Source organism: Apium graveolens, chromosome 5 (genome assembly GCF_009905375.1).
Source record: "Apium graveolens cultivar Ventura chromosome 5, ASM990537v1, whole genome shotgun sequence".
In the NCBI taxonomy this organism is placed as follows: Eukaryota; Viridiplantae; Streptophyta; class Magnoliopsida; order Apiales; family Apiaceae; genus Apium; species Apium graveolens.
The window spans coordinates 13,466,740-13,480,530 of NC_133651.1; the positions used below are offsets into that span (position 1 = coordinate 13,466,740).

Here is a 13,791-nt window from a genome sequence, read left to right on the forward strand (position 1 = left end):
AGATTATCGTCCCCTGAGGCCCATGAAACCCAGCAGCCCGCCGAGCTCCGGATATTACGACTACCACGAGGATATCGGTCACTCTACCGAGCAATGCTTCCAGTTGAGCAACCTCGTTGAGGGAAAAATTCTCCTAGGATAGTTGGTACACTATGTCGAACAAACAGGCACATATCGCCATGAACGGAGACATGATGAAGATCGAGTGATATGTGTGATATTTGGGGGAATAGCAGTGGAAGGCGCCTCTAACAACCCTCGTAAAAAGTATGCCGGCGAGGTATTCAACATAAATCCCTCTCTGGTGAAATTCCCTCGGTTGAACCCCTCTCTCGTCATATCATTCTCCAACGATGATTAATATTCAGGCCTCATTGAAGGCCACCAAGATGCTCTTGCAATAACGACCAGAGTGGGGACTAACACTGTTAAAAAGATGTTTGTCGATAACGGAATCTCCGTAGACGTCATATACCACCACGCATTTGCGCGTTAAAATGTCGGAGACCGCAAACTTGAAAACTCCCGTACCCCACTGTTCGGCTTCACCGGCAATGAGGTTCACGTGGTAGGCATTTTTTACATGCTGGTTCTATTTGGCTCTCCCCATGCTAGATTTGGAAGATAGTCAAGTTTTGTGTGGTCAGCGCCGCCTCTAGCTTCAATGACATACTAGGCAGAACCACACTAACCGCATTAAGAGAAATCACATCTATCTCCCATTTGAAAATGAAGTTTCCCACAAAATTTGGAGTCAGTGAAATTATCAGTAATCAGGCCATCGTGTGCCAATGTTACTTAACAAAAGTTTCCCAAAAAAATAAACAGTCCAATGAAATGGAAGTTAATCTAGTCCTTGATATTGATCCCAGAGATATGTTTGACATCCCAATAAAAAACTCTTGCTCGCCGGTGGAGGAAATTGAAGAAGTTCAGGTCGTCGAAGGGAACCCCGATAAGACAACTCGTCTGGGCAAAAATCTGGCAGATCATCCGAAGCTTGAGATAACAGATCTCATCCGTGAGTTCGCGGATACTTTTTCTTAAGATCTTAAAGACATGTCGGGAATCCCCAAGACAATAGCTCGAAATTCGCTGCACATTAGCACAAATATCACCCCAGTAAAACAGAAGCGGCGAATATTCTCCAAGGAAAAAAGGTCGGCCATCGACCAAGAGCTAGATCAGCTTCTTGCAGCAGGCTTTATCGCACCCGTCAATTTCCCCACATGGATTTCTAACGTCGTTCTGGTCAAAAAGAGTAACAGAAAATGAAGAATGTGCATTAATTATTCGGATGTTAACAGGGCATGTTCGAAAGACTTTTATCCTCTCCCGAACATCGATCAACTCATCGACGCCACATCTGGCAATGAACTCTTATCTTTCAGGGATGCTTTCTCGGGATACAATCAGATAAAAATGAATAGCCAAGACGGGGAACAAAAAGCTTTCATCACACATTGAGGAGTCTTTGGATACCGAGGCATGCCTTTTAGACTCATCAACACAGGTGCCCTGTTCCATCAAACCATGGACTCCATTTCTGGACCCCGGATAGGGAGAAACATGCTAATTTATGTCAATTATATGATCTCCAAGTCAACAAAATCCTTAGACCACATGAGAGACCTCTGTGAAACCTTTGAAAATGCGAGAGAGCCCACAACATACGCCTAAACCCAGCCAAATGTTCCTTTGGTCTCACGGCTGGTAAATTCTTGGGGGTTTTGATCACATGGTGAGGTACAGAAGTCGATCTTGCCCAAACAAAAGAGATCCTAGAAATGGAGGACCCAAAATCTGTCAAAGATGTGCAACGACTAATAATATGCATCGTGGCCCTGGGACATTTTATTCCCCAGTCTTCAAAGCAAGCGTCAAAATTATCAAAGTTCGAGTGGAACATCGACTATCAGCACAGCTTTGCAGAACTTAAGTCATTTCTCACTAACCCTCCAATCCTCACGAGGCCTCAACAGGGTGAACCCCTGAGAATATACCTGTCAGCCTCCGATAAAACCGTAGCAGCGGTTCTTGTGCGTATTGCGAATGACAAAGAAACTCCGGTATACTATATAAGCCACGCATTGCATGATGCCAAGACTCGCTGCCCGTAAGTGGAAAAGCTCGTATACGCCCTAGTAACTACAAGTCAAAAACTCCTCAATTACTTCCAGGGTAGGGGAATTCATGTCCTGACATACCAACCTCTCAAGTAAGTCCTTCACAAACCCGATATAACGGGTAGGCTTGCTGCATAGACAATCAAACTCAGTCAATTCTTTATCGAGTACAAACCTCGGACCTCGATTAAAGCACAGGCACTATCATACTTTTTAGCAGAATGTCAGTTCACCAGCAGACCTATGAATCCCGAGTACGATCATTCGTGAACATGGTTACTTTTTGTTGATGGTTCATCCACAACCACTTCAGGTGGAGCAGGCATCATTCTAATCAGCCCCGAAGGCTTCAAAGTCCAACAGGCCCTTAAATTCAAATTTCAAAAAAAATCAAATTTTTAGGCGCCAATTTTAAAAAAAAATCAAATTTCAAAAATTTGGTCAATTTTAGGTAGTCAAATTTGATCGGTCAAATTTATGTTAAATTTGACTGATTTTGCTAAATTTGACCGGTCTAAAAAAGAACGACACAATTCGGTCAAATTTAACTAAATAGGACCGCCGGTGGCCAAATTTAGCTAAATATGACTACAAATTTTCGGTCAAATTTAGCCGTTTTTCTTGTAGTGAAATGAAGCTTAGATTGCAAGTAATGGTAAGTTCTTAACACTTTTAAATTTTACTAACATTTTACACAGAAAGCAGTCAGGTACCAAATATATAATAAGGTTAAAAAGTATTTGTAAAATTACCAAATGGAAGCAGCAAAATATTGCAAAATTACTCAAAGGGGTTTGTCTGAAGAACAAATAAGTTCACAAAAAAAGTATTACCAAATTCATAAGAAATAACTTAGTGCCATAATAATCAATTGGAGATTCGAGAAATAAAAAATCTATGACTGCACCAGCTCCACGGAATGACATCAAAAACTAGTCGGTAACTGGTAAACAGGTAGAGAAACCTGAGCCAACCTTTTGCGACTAAAGATGTCAATAGTTCATGGACCAAACCAAAAACATCATGTTACTAACTGATTGGCTTTTTCAAGTATAAATCACAAAATATGTCCGGAATGCCATTTTATAGTCTCTGCCTTGTGTTCTTACCGACCTTAATATTTTAATCTTTAGGTGGCTGTTATGTTTGTAATATGTAAAAGCCTAGAAATACTTCACCAAAAAACAAAATCCTAGAGCAACTTACTATATATTCCTTTTGTTGCATTGTTTCTTACATAAGCAGAGTGGTTTCTAAGCATTACATTACTACTACTAAATATACTGCGTTTTACCTTGTTAAAAGTTCATCTGTTAATGTAATATGAGAAAATGGGCACGATACTCTTCGTTGATTAGTTATCGCGTGTTTGGGTGAGGTTCTCGAATCAAGCAATTAAAATCACTTATTTCCCCCTATTGGTAGAAATTGGATTCCTTTTCAATGTATCATCATTATAAAAGGGCAAAAATTTTAATCGACGCATCCATGCAATTCAATTTATATCCATACAAGTAATTAATCGGGAGATCACTGCCTCATGATTTTGCAAAGGAGGAGTCTTTGATCTCAACCATAAATACAAATTGAACGTTGAAGTAAAAATATAATCACCCAATATCACATTTAGATAAAGAAAGTAAAATCCTAATGGACTATGTCCTTACACAAGAGGACTGAAATGAATATTATTAGAAAAAATATATAAGAGTATTAATCACTATGAAATGTGACAAAAAGTTATACCAAGAGTAATTTTAATTAAGAGATATATGTCATATATTTCATTGATTTATCCTATACTAGGCAACCAATATATTAATTACTTATATCCATATAACCTTGCCGCCGCTAAACAAAAATGAAGAAAAAAAGATATATGCAACTGAGGGCGAGATCATCCGATGACCATATATCTTATCATCGGGTAAATTTTATATGACTACACTTATTCAAAATGATGATTCGTTCGATGATTTAAATATACCATTTGTGGAAGAAACAAGAGCACAAGTTCAAATTCGAGTATGTGGGAGCATTGGCAGTGAAAACCTTGAAGGAGATTTTGGAACCTGTAGAGGATTCTTGACCCGAGGAGGAGGATTCCAAATGCAAGGAACTCGTTCCCCGAGATGTAGGCGTAATATTTGTACTAAAGTGCCTCCAAATTCACATATGTTGAAGATGACGATTTATGTGATAATTCATTCATGCCAAGCACGGAGGAAGAAGAAGAGGCTTGAGGAAGAAGGATAACTAAGAAGCGAGCAAGTCTGAGGACGCGGACGAGGTTGGGCCCAGAGGGGAAAGATGGCATGAGTAAGAGGAAGAAAGAGGAAGAAGACGCACCGATTAGTTATTTCAACTACTGGAGTTCGCAACTCTTGAGCTAAGAATTTCAATAGAAGGCTTGGACTTGACAACTCTTGAATCTTGTGTACCAATTCCAAAAAAAAAGGCCTTGTTGATAAATTTTATTTAAATATAAATAAAATAAGTTATGTCTTATGTTACCCAAAATGTTCATTTTTTCATGATCGTAAACTTGACGTTTGACCAGGTACACTCGAATTCGGACACCAGTTTTAAGTCAAAAAGCCAAAAACATGTAATTTTTAAATGCACAGACATGTGAACCGCGAGTAAAGTACGCATTATTGAAGCTTTCTAAATAAAAGTAGGATTGAATTAACTTTCACTACTTTTGGATTCTCTTTGGGCCTTGGTCCAACACAAATCAACCAAATTAAATTTTCAGCTTTATAGAGTAGTTAATTTGGACATTCATTTAGGCCAAAAAGAGATAAAATTTTAGACGCACAGACGCGTGAAACGCAAGTAAAGTGCACATTATTGAAGCTTTATAAATAAAAATAGGATTGATCTAATTTTCACTAGTTTTAGATTCTCTTTGGGCCCTTGGTCCAACACAAATCAAACAAATTTAATTTCTGACAGTAGTTAATTATCGATTCACCCTAATCTGAAACCCTTGTCCATCTGCTTAACTAGTACAAAAACATAACAATTAAAAGATGAAATGTACATAAATATTATAGAAATGAAAACGCAGCTGATAAATCTGAGAGTGGCAGAGTAGATCCCGTACAAACCTGGTAAACAGGGAATGGTCAAAGCTTCAAAACAAATAAGGCAATCCAACATATCAGTGTACGAGATAAGGTCGTTGGTTCACTTGTTCTTCCCGATCGCACGATATTATTCGTTGAAGAAGAAGAATTGACGCTGGAGGATATCGCCATAATTCAAAATTGTATTAATAGAACATATTTAAAATAGAAAAGTAAAACGAGTATTTCACGACGAATTTTTATTCCTTCTATTTTAAAATAATATATTTCTGAAAAAATAATTAATTCATATGTCCATTTAAACTTTTAGTTGGATTTTGTAAACAATGCATTTATTTTAAGTTATGATCACTTATTTGCAGAGACGGATCCGGGGGGTCTAGAGGGGTCCTTGGCCCCCCCTGAAATTTGAAGATATAATAACTAGGATATGATCCTTACATATTGATGTCGTGGTTTGTGTTGTTACATTTTATGACCAAGAGCAGAGTTCGAGTCCCCTGTACTGCATTTTTTCTTACTAGATTACTAGAGTTTCAAAATTATCTGGACCCCCCTGAAAATAATTTCTACGTAATGATTATATGTTTGAAAAAATCGAACTCAGGAAACTCCTAACCACTTGACTTTATACCCAAATGTGCTCAAGAATAATGGCATTTCATTACTTACAACAAAAACACGAAACACCCTTGTCGAAAAACAACTTGTAATCTTTCATTATAGAACTGCTAACGATTTTTGGGATTGTATTTATCATAAAGGCATTCTTAGGCATTGCATTTATAAAAAGGAAAAGACAGATAATTAGACAGATTTTCTAAATGCTTCTTTGAGGGAGAATCCAAGCTATGTTGGGCGTAGTATTTTTGAAGCTCAAACTGTTCTAAAGCAAGGATGCATGTTAGGATAGCTGAGTATAGTAAAGTGCAGTAGTATGTGTTGTCTGCAGTATAGTATATATGATGGTATAGGTGCTGTGCTGTGCAACCATTATGGGTAGTATATGTCATTAAGGGTAATTTTGTCTTTGCCATTATGTGTTGTACTGGTCTATATAAGCCAGAGAACTGTTCTATTTGCATCATGTTGAATATATGAAAATGGCTTTGGCCACAATCTCTTTCTCTCTCTATCACTGAATCTTCTCTCTCTCTAGGGTTTCTTCTTCCCTATTCTGATCTCTCTCTTCTGATCTGTTTCTATCTCTCTAATCTCACTCTATCTACCTCTATTTCTCTTCTCTATCTGTTAATTGTTGTTTATATAAATAGAAAATACCAAAAATAGTCACAAATCAGGTCTGGAACTAAACAGTTCCTGACAATGCAGGCGTCCTATAGGAGATTGTAGGGATACAAAAATTTGGAATGCTCCTTGGTTACCTAGTATAGAAAATGGTTATATTACAAGTGGTATGGTTCCAGAACTTGCAGATGTGAGTGTGAATAGTTTGATGAGTATAGAAGGGCAGACATGGGATATGCAGAGATATTAATTGAGTTGTGTAATGACAGGGACAAGGAGCTAATTTATCAAATACCAATACCTGTGAGGAGTAGGCCGGATACATGGTTTTGGTTACCAGATAATAAAGGTGTCTTCACAGTGCGGAGTTGCTACAGACTACTGAAAGGTGAATCAAATTGTCAGGAGAGAGTACTGTGGTCTAGGTTATGGAAGCTGCAATTACCAGTTAAAATCTCGAATTTTTTGTGGCGTGTGACTAGAGGGGTTTTACCAACAGCAGTGGCTCTCTTTGGAATAAACATGTTGACATCCCACCACAGTGCAGGTGGTGTCATAATCATTTAGAAGATGTGGCACATGTGTTGTTTCAATGCTGCTTTGCACGCGAGGTTTGGGATAGTATAGTTATGCAGAGGTTAGTGTTTACTGGGAATGTGGGAACGGGAGTGGAGACTATTAAACGAATTCTGCAAACAGCTACTAAGAAGCAGTGTGTTATGTTTGGGATGCTCTGTTGGGGATTATGGGTAAGAAGAAATAGATGGGTGTGGGCAAATGTTAGCATATCAGTGTTTGGAATTAAGCAGATGGCATTACACTTGCTGTCTAGCTGAAACCAGGTTAATGAGCGAGATGTTCAGCATCAGAACAAGCAGGTGCAGATCAAAAACATGGACTAAACCCTTACTAGGATGGGTTAAAATCAATATTGATGCAGCGTGTGATCCAGTAAGTGATTCTGTGGCGGTTGGTTGTGTTGTTAGGGATGCAAATGGCTTATTTCTGCGATCCCGTAGTCGTGTCATCAGGGGAGCTAGATCACCAAGGGAGGCGGAAGCCTTGAGCATGAGAGAAGCATTGTCCTGGATAAATAGATTGGAGAAGAAATAATTGTGTGTATGAATCTGATTCCAAGCTACTAATCGATGCGCTTTGTGAGCAAACAGGGAGTTCGTTGTTTCATACAATTGTGGAGGATTGTAGTGAGTAAGCTACGTATTATGAGAACGTGTTATTTAAGTTCGTACCAAGATCTGCGAATAAGGTAGCCCATGAGATTGCTCGTACATGTCTAACGGAATGGTTTGAAACTGCTCCGGACTTTATTCTATGGACTCTTATGATGGATGATTATTAATAGAAGCAAGTACTTTTATTCAAAAAAAACAAAGAAAACATCCCAAATGATACATGGTATCACAAACATAAATAGTTTGCATAAAACAGATATGAATCTTTTTGACTAACAAATGATAATCTTAAAATTCTATTGAAGGGTTTGACAGTAAAAAAATGCAATAACTCTCTAGAGGTTCCTGTCCTCGATGTAAACATTGAATTTGGAATCAGAGAGTACGCGCCATAATAATGACCTGAGGACTGGCTGAGCAGATATGAAGTCAATTTTCACCTTTTCTACGGATGCAAACCTGGATTTCGTGATGCCGTGAAGAATCAATGAGAACCTTTTGGACTGCAAGACCGGATTTCTCAGAAAGGTCCTCCGTCCATTTTGGCAGTCTCGGCACCAACGAAGTAATTTTGAAGGAGCTGTTTACGCTATCTCCTTCCAGTTCATATGAATACTCATTCTGTAAACAGCTTGGGCCAATACATATTATATTGGGTACACTTCCAATAGTCTGGACATCATAATTGAGGATGAAAAGTGTGTTGTCATCTCCCTGAAGGAATTTGTACTTCATATTTGCACCCATATGAACAGAAAAAGAAGAGTCAAACGTGAAGAGCGTGGCTGATGCTGGGTGCTTGCTGGCAAAGTGCAGATATAAATCCTTGTAGGAACCATCAAGACCACAGCCAGGAAGAGGACAATAACAAGTTTCATAGGCGCAAGATTGCATATGCTCATGTTTCATGCTGTACCTCACTTTTTCTTTGCATCCATACTTGTTATTTGGACAAGTGATTTTAACTGCTTCAAGAACCTTCTCCAATCCATGATTACGAATATAATCAATCGGCAAACAGCAAGTAGGGCATTTGTTTTTATGGTTGTCGCGACATTTAGAACAAGAAATGTGCCCCTTGACGCACTACAATGTAATTCAAAATATGTTGTGATATTTGTATAACACTTGAAGCAGCAAAATCTTGCAAAATTACTCTAGGAAGTTCTCTTAAGGACAAACAAATTCAAAGAAAAAAGAAGTATGACAAGATTATAAGAAATAATTGGAGTCATAATAATTAGAAAAAGCTGTGCCAGCCTTTTGCAACTAAACATGTCAATCGGTCATGAACCAAACCTGTCAAACTTATGTAGCATTATGCTAGACTTGCATATTTTATACTAATATTTACAAAGTACACATTAGAATCCTAGTTAAATAATAATATATGCTCATTGCTACAACCAAACCCTATGAATATACAAATTACATATTTGGGATTAACTTGAATTCAATTTACACCTCTCAGTCATTATTTTATAATAATCAAAAAAAAAAATTGTTTCCAATATATATAACTATCCTACATGATCAAAGAAAGGAGTCCTATGCTATCAGGTATAACGTTTATACCCGAAAAGATTATGCTACATAAAATTAACAACAAAAACATATTATTTTTGTTATAACTTTATAATTTTTTCTCATGCATCACAAAAATATTAACAACAAATATAGATTGTTGACCTCTAAATATGGGTGGCAGTCCTATGCACGTATAATTGTCATGCCCGTCAGAGACTCTTACTGAAGAATGTGTTGGTGGAATACAAATCACAAAACTGTACAGCATGCCATTTATTAATTCTCTAGCCTGTGTTTTCAATGACCCTAATTTTTTGTCTTTGCTGGCAATAACACTGCAGCCAGGAGCATAACTTCGGTGTTAAACCCTAACCAGAAGACCCCCTCATCTGACTATAATTGACCGCTGTCAACTAGAATTATACCACAAAAGAAGAAACAAAAATCTAAAATTGCTTGGATAACGTAGGGGAGGGGGCAGGGGAGAGAGAGACCTGGTAGACAGGGACGCTAAGAGCTTTGAGACAAATACGGCAATCCAACATATTAGTGTTATCAAGCGTTGCAATATTTTCACTTATTGCTCCCTCGGTATTTGCACTTCTAGTTTCAGGCCTTAAAGTAACCATTATCGCTGCTGCTTCTTCTTCATCTTCCTCGTGCCTTCTTCCTCTCCCACGTCCTCGCCCGCGTCCTCTCCCGCTGCCGCGAGGTCGACCTCGTCCACGCCCTCGTCCGCCCTCTTGGACTTGCGCTCCTCTTCCTTCTTCTTCAGCAGCTTCTTCTTCCTCCGCGCATGGTACAAATGAATTATCAGATAAATTCCCATCTTCAATGGATGTAAATCCAAAGGCACCTGGAATTCCAAAGGCGCTTCTGGTTAAATCATTACGCCTACGTCTCGGGGCTCGAATTCCTTGCATTGGGAATCCTCCTCGGATCCGGGCTCCTCCTCTTCGGGGTTGAAATCCTGCTCCTCGAGTCCGGGCTCCTCCTCCTCGGGTCTGGACTCCTCCCAGAAAATGAAATCCTCCGAGGGTTCGGAAATTTTCTTCTAGAGTTCCACTGCCGATGCTCCCAAGTCCTCGGATTTGAGCTTCTCCTAATCCTCTTGTTTCTTCCGCAGATGGATCATCGGATGAAACATCATCTTGAGTAGGTGTAGCAATATAACATTCATCTGATGATGAAGGTGAAGGATTGAATGAGGATCTCGCCATTTTTTAGTTTTATCTATCTCACTCTCTTTCTTTGTGGCTTCAGAGACGCCAAGCTTATGTAGATGTGAGTTATATATAAATTGTGCTAGCCTAATTAGGGTTCATAATCACGGTCATGGATATCTCCTATCTCTTGTTGTTATAGCTATTGGGCCACATTTCATATATTTAGTTGATTATATTCATTTCAACCCAATTTTGTAAAGAAATTCACAATTTCTATATTTGTCATCAAACACATTAAGATTCCAGATTTCTAAAGCTGTTAATGATCTTTTCACTCACCCGAAAGATAACACCCTCACGACTACTTAACTAGCATAAAACCGCAGCACAACAATCAAAAGCTGAAACATATCGATTATAATTAAAAAAACAGGCAATCAATTTAAGCGAGGGAGACTGTAAGAACCTGGTAGACTTGAACGGTGAAAGGTTCGAAACAGTATGAGTTTACAGAAACCGGTTTTCAAGTAGTAGCCGCCAGTTTTGGTGCAACACGTTCTGTTCATCCTCACTAGCAAGAAATAATATTAAAAATAATAATTTTTTTGTGCAAATTGCTGAAATTACTCATTCTAGAAGTGGACGGCTAGAAATATCTTTGGGATACGCCTTTGTCATTTAGTATCCTGTTTTGTACTAGATAACGTATTTATCAAATGGGTATTCAATTTTTTTTAATGTTAATACCCAAACTAGAAATACGTATTTTTAGTAATTTTCTTATATAACAAATTCTCAAATCTATATTATATACTATTATAAGCAGAACACCCTCTATTTGGTAGTCAATTGTTCGGTACAGTTGTTTGGTACGACAAATAACAACCGTCAGATCTAAAGTTAGATAGATGACAACTGTTGGATGCAATAATAAAATATTATTATATTAATATTTAAATTGTTCTCATGGATTCAGGGTTCAAACCCCGTTAACAGCTTATTATATTTGAACTTTTATATTCTTTATTTTAACAATTTCTACAGGTTCAGGGCTCGGGTCCCGTGAACAAATTATTATATTATATTATTTATTTTCAGTAAAGTCTCAAATTATCACAAAACATTTATTATTATAACTTATTATGTTTTTCAATTTATTTTTCAACTATTGAAACTATATATCAAAATATAATAATTTAAAGATAGAGTTATATTATTAAAAATCATTCAAGTGTTAAAAGGAATCCGTGCATCGCACGGGTAATAGGCTAATATATTATAATAGACGAAACATTAAAAATTTGGGAGTCGGTCGGTCAGTACTTGCTGAAATTACTTATCTACCCTTACCTATTTATTTTAATTCTAATTGATGTTGGTGAGTCAATTCTAATTTTAATTGATATTAAAGTCAGTTTCCTCCATCAATTTAAATTCTATTTTAGCATGGGATGGCCAGAGCCGTGCCTGAGATTTCAGGTGCCCTGTAAAAAATTAAAAAATATGTGCCCCAAGTCTTAACAACAAAAAACAATAGCAAATACATAAAATATTAAAAATTAATCCAAAATTTAAATTTTTAATATATTGTTAATTTAAAATTTAAAAAATATTACAAGTACATAAGAGTAAGATAAAATAATTATAAATAAGAAGATAATCACATGATATTTAATTCATATGTAAACTTATTTACATCTATATATAAACATTAATTTATTTATTAATATTTCAAACTTAATCTTTTATTAATATATAAATATTATTATAATTTAAAATAAACTAAATACCTAAAATCTGTATTATTTAAAATTTAAAAAGTAATATAATGTACAAGTTATTTAAGAAAAATTACTATTATCCTTGTATTTTATTATCAAAATTAGTAGTATATAGTACTTATCAAAAAGATTAATATTCTTATTAAAATATTTTTTTTATAATTTTGCTAAAGATTATAATTTATAATTATTTATTATTTATTATTTTCTAACCTTTCTTTTATTTGTATATTTTTTTATTAGAAAAGAAAGTTATACAATGTTTTTATTTTTTCAAACAAAGAAAAAATATTTATATACACTTGCATCTAGCAAATGTGCCCTTAAAAATTTTAGGATCATATTCCGTCAAACACTTGAAACACCATCGGGCACGGCTCTAGGGATGGCAAGTGCACCAGAAACACTATATGGTCAAGCTTACGGAGCAAAAGAATACCAGCTGATAGGAACCTATACCAGTGGAGCCTAACTATCTCTGCTTTTAGTTTGTTTGCCAATATATCTTCTATGGACCTTCATTGAAAGTTAGTCAGTTGCTCGGTACAGTTATTTGATACGACAAATAACAACCGTCAGATCTAAAATCAGATAGATGAGAACCATTGAATGCAATAATAAAATATTATTATATTAATATTTAAATTGCTCTCATGGATTCAGGGTTCGAACCCCGTCAACAGCTTATTATATTTGAACTTTTATATTCTTTATTTTAACAATTTCAACAGGTTCAGGGCTCGGGTCCCGTGAACAAATTATTATATTATATTATTTATTTTCAGTAAAGTCTCAAATTATCATAAAACATTTACTATTATAACTTATTATGTTTTTCAATTTATTTTTCAACTATTGAAACTATATATCAAAATATAATAATTTTAAGATAAAGTTATATTATTAAAAATCATTCAAGTGTTAAAAACAATCCGTGCGATCACGGGTAATAGGCTAGTACGTATTATAGTTACCCAATTATGAAATACATAACAAAAACGGTATTTTCAGTCATGTATTTTAAAAATGAGTATTTTGAGCAATTTCACCTCAAAAATAGATATTTTTAACCATCACCCCACTAACAACATCAAATTCATCTTTCTCCGGAAAACAAGTCATCGGAATCCAGTAGAGGTGTGGTTCCCTGACGGTAGAGAAGATAACACGACGTCGTTTAAGCATCCAGTTATAGCATGAAATCCTGAGAATCCGATCATCCTTTCTCTGCTCCGGTTAGGGATGGGCACTGACTCCGGCCCGATCGATCCCGCCCCGATCCCCGCACCGAAAGTGGTGGGAATTCGGGGATTTTTGTGAGTACGGGCTGGGGATGGGGATGATTTCAAAAAAAACCGGGAAACGGGCTGGGGACGGTTTTTAATGTCTACCCGGCCCGATCTCCGTCCCCGGCCCGATTTGTTCCCATTCTAAAATATATTTATACATTCTTATTTACCTTCAAAAACTATGTAATTGCTACAAACAATTTGCATTTTCTATGTTGTTAGAGATATTTTTAGATACTATTCTTTTCAAAGTATAAAATCAGAGTGAAGTACTACAAATGTACATATATATTTCATGTATCAAAAGACAATTATTAGAATTTACAGTTTAATATTTTATTTTTGCTACTTCTTTTCTATATATATTGC

At 36.4% G+C, this 13,791-nt stretch overlaps 2 protein-coding genes across 3 annotated transcripts; one reads left to right on the forward strand and one right to left on the reverse strand.

The window, feature by feature from the left end:
* The first annotated feature begins 1,787 nt into the window (after positions 1 to 1,787).
* LOC141659836 (uncharacterized) lies at positions 1,788 to 7,579 on the forward strand. Its single transcript, XM_074466762.1, has 4 exons — positions 1,788 to 2,116; positions 6,551 to 6,656; positions 6,949 to 7,178; positions 7,276 to 7,579. The coding sequence occupies exons 1-4, from the start codon at positions 1,788 to 1,790 to the stop codon at positions 7,577 to 7,579; spliced, it is 969 nt and encodes a 322-aa protein (XP_074322863.1).
* A 66-nt stretch (positions 7,580 to 7,645) lies between these two features.
* On the reverse strand, positions 7,646 to 10,952 carry LOC141723441 (E3 ubiquitin-protein ligase SINA-like 2). 2 transcript variants are annotated; one of them, XM_074525243.1, is made up of 3 exons: positions 10,819 to 10,952; positions 9,681 to 10,366; positions 7,646 to 8,745 (listed from the first exon to the last, which is right to left on the reverse strand). In XM_074525243.1, the coding sequence occupies exons 1-3, from the start codon at positions 10,916 to 10,918 to the stop codon at positions 8,089 to 8,091; spliced, it is 1,443 nt and encodes a 480-aa protein (XP_074381344.1). In that variant the 5' UTR covers positions 10,919 to 10,952; the 3' UTR covers positions 7,646 to 8,088. The 2 variants fall into 2 exon arrangements, with proteins under 2 accessions (XP_074381344.1, XP_074381345.1); XM_074525244.1 differs by having other exon boundaries at positions 9,681 to 10,892.
* Positions 10,953 to 13,791: the final 2,839 nt, after the last annotated feature.

Coding starts and splice junctions, on each gene's coding strand:
- LOC141659836 (XM_074466762.1), top strand. CDS start 1,788: ATGGAGGACCCAAAATCTGTCAAAGATGTGCAACGACTAATAATATGC. Junction 6,657..6,948: donor TGGTTCCAGAACTTGCAGAT/GTGAGTGTGAAT, acceptor GCGTGTGACTAG/AGGGGTTTTACCAACAGCAG. Junction 7,179..7,275: donor CAAACAGCTACTAAGAAGCA/GTGTGTTATGTT, acceptor GGAATTAAGCAG/ATGGCATTACACTTGCTGTC.
- LOC141723441 (XM_074525243.1), bottom strand. CDS start 10,918: ATGAACAGAACGTGTTGCACCAAAACTGGCGGCTACTACTTGAAAACC. Junction 10,367..10,818: donor TCACCGTTCAAGTCTACCAG/GTTCTTACAGTC, acceptor CTTCATCATCAG/ATGAATGTTATATTGCTACA. Junction 8,746..9,680: donor TTAGCGTCCCTGTCTACCAG/GTCTCTCTCTCC, acceptor ATTACATTGTAG/TGCGTCAAGGGGCACATTTC.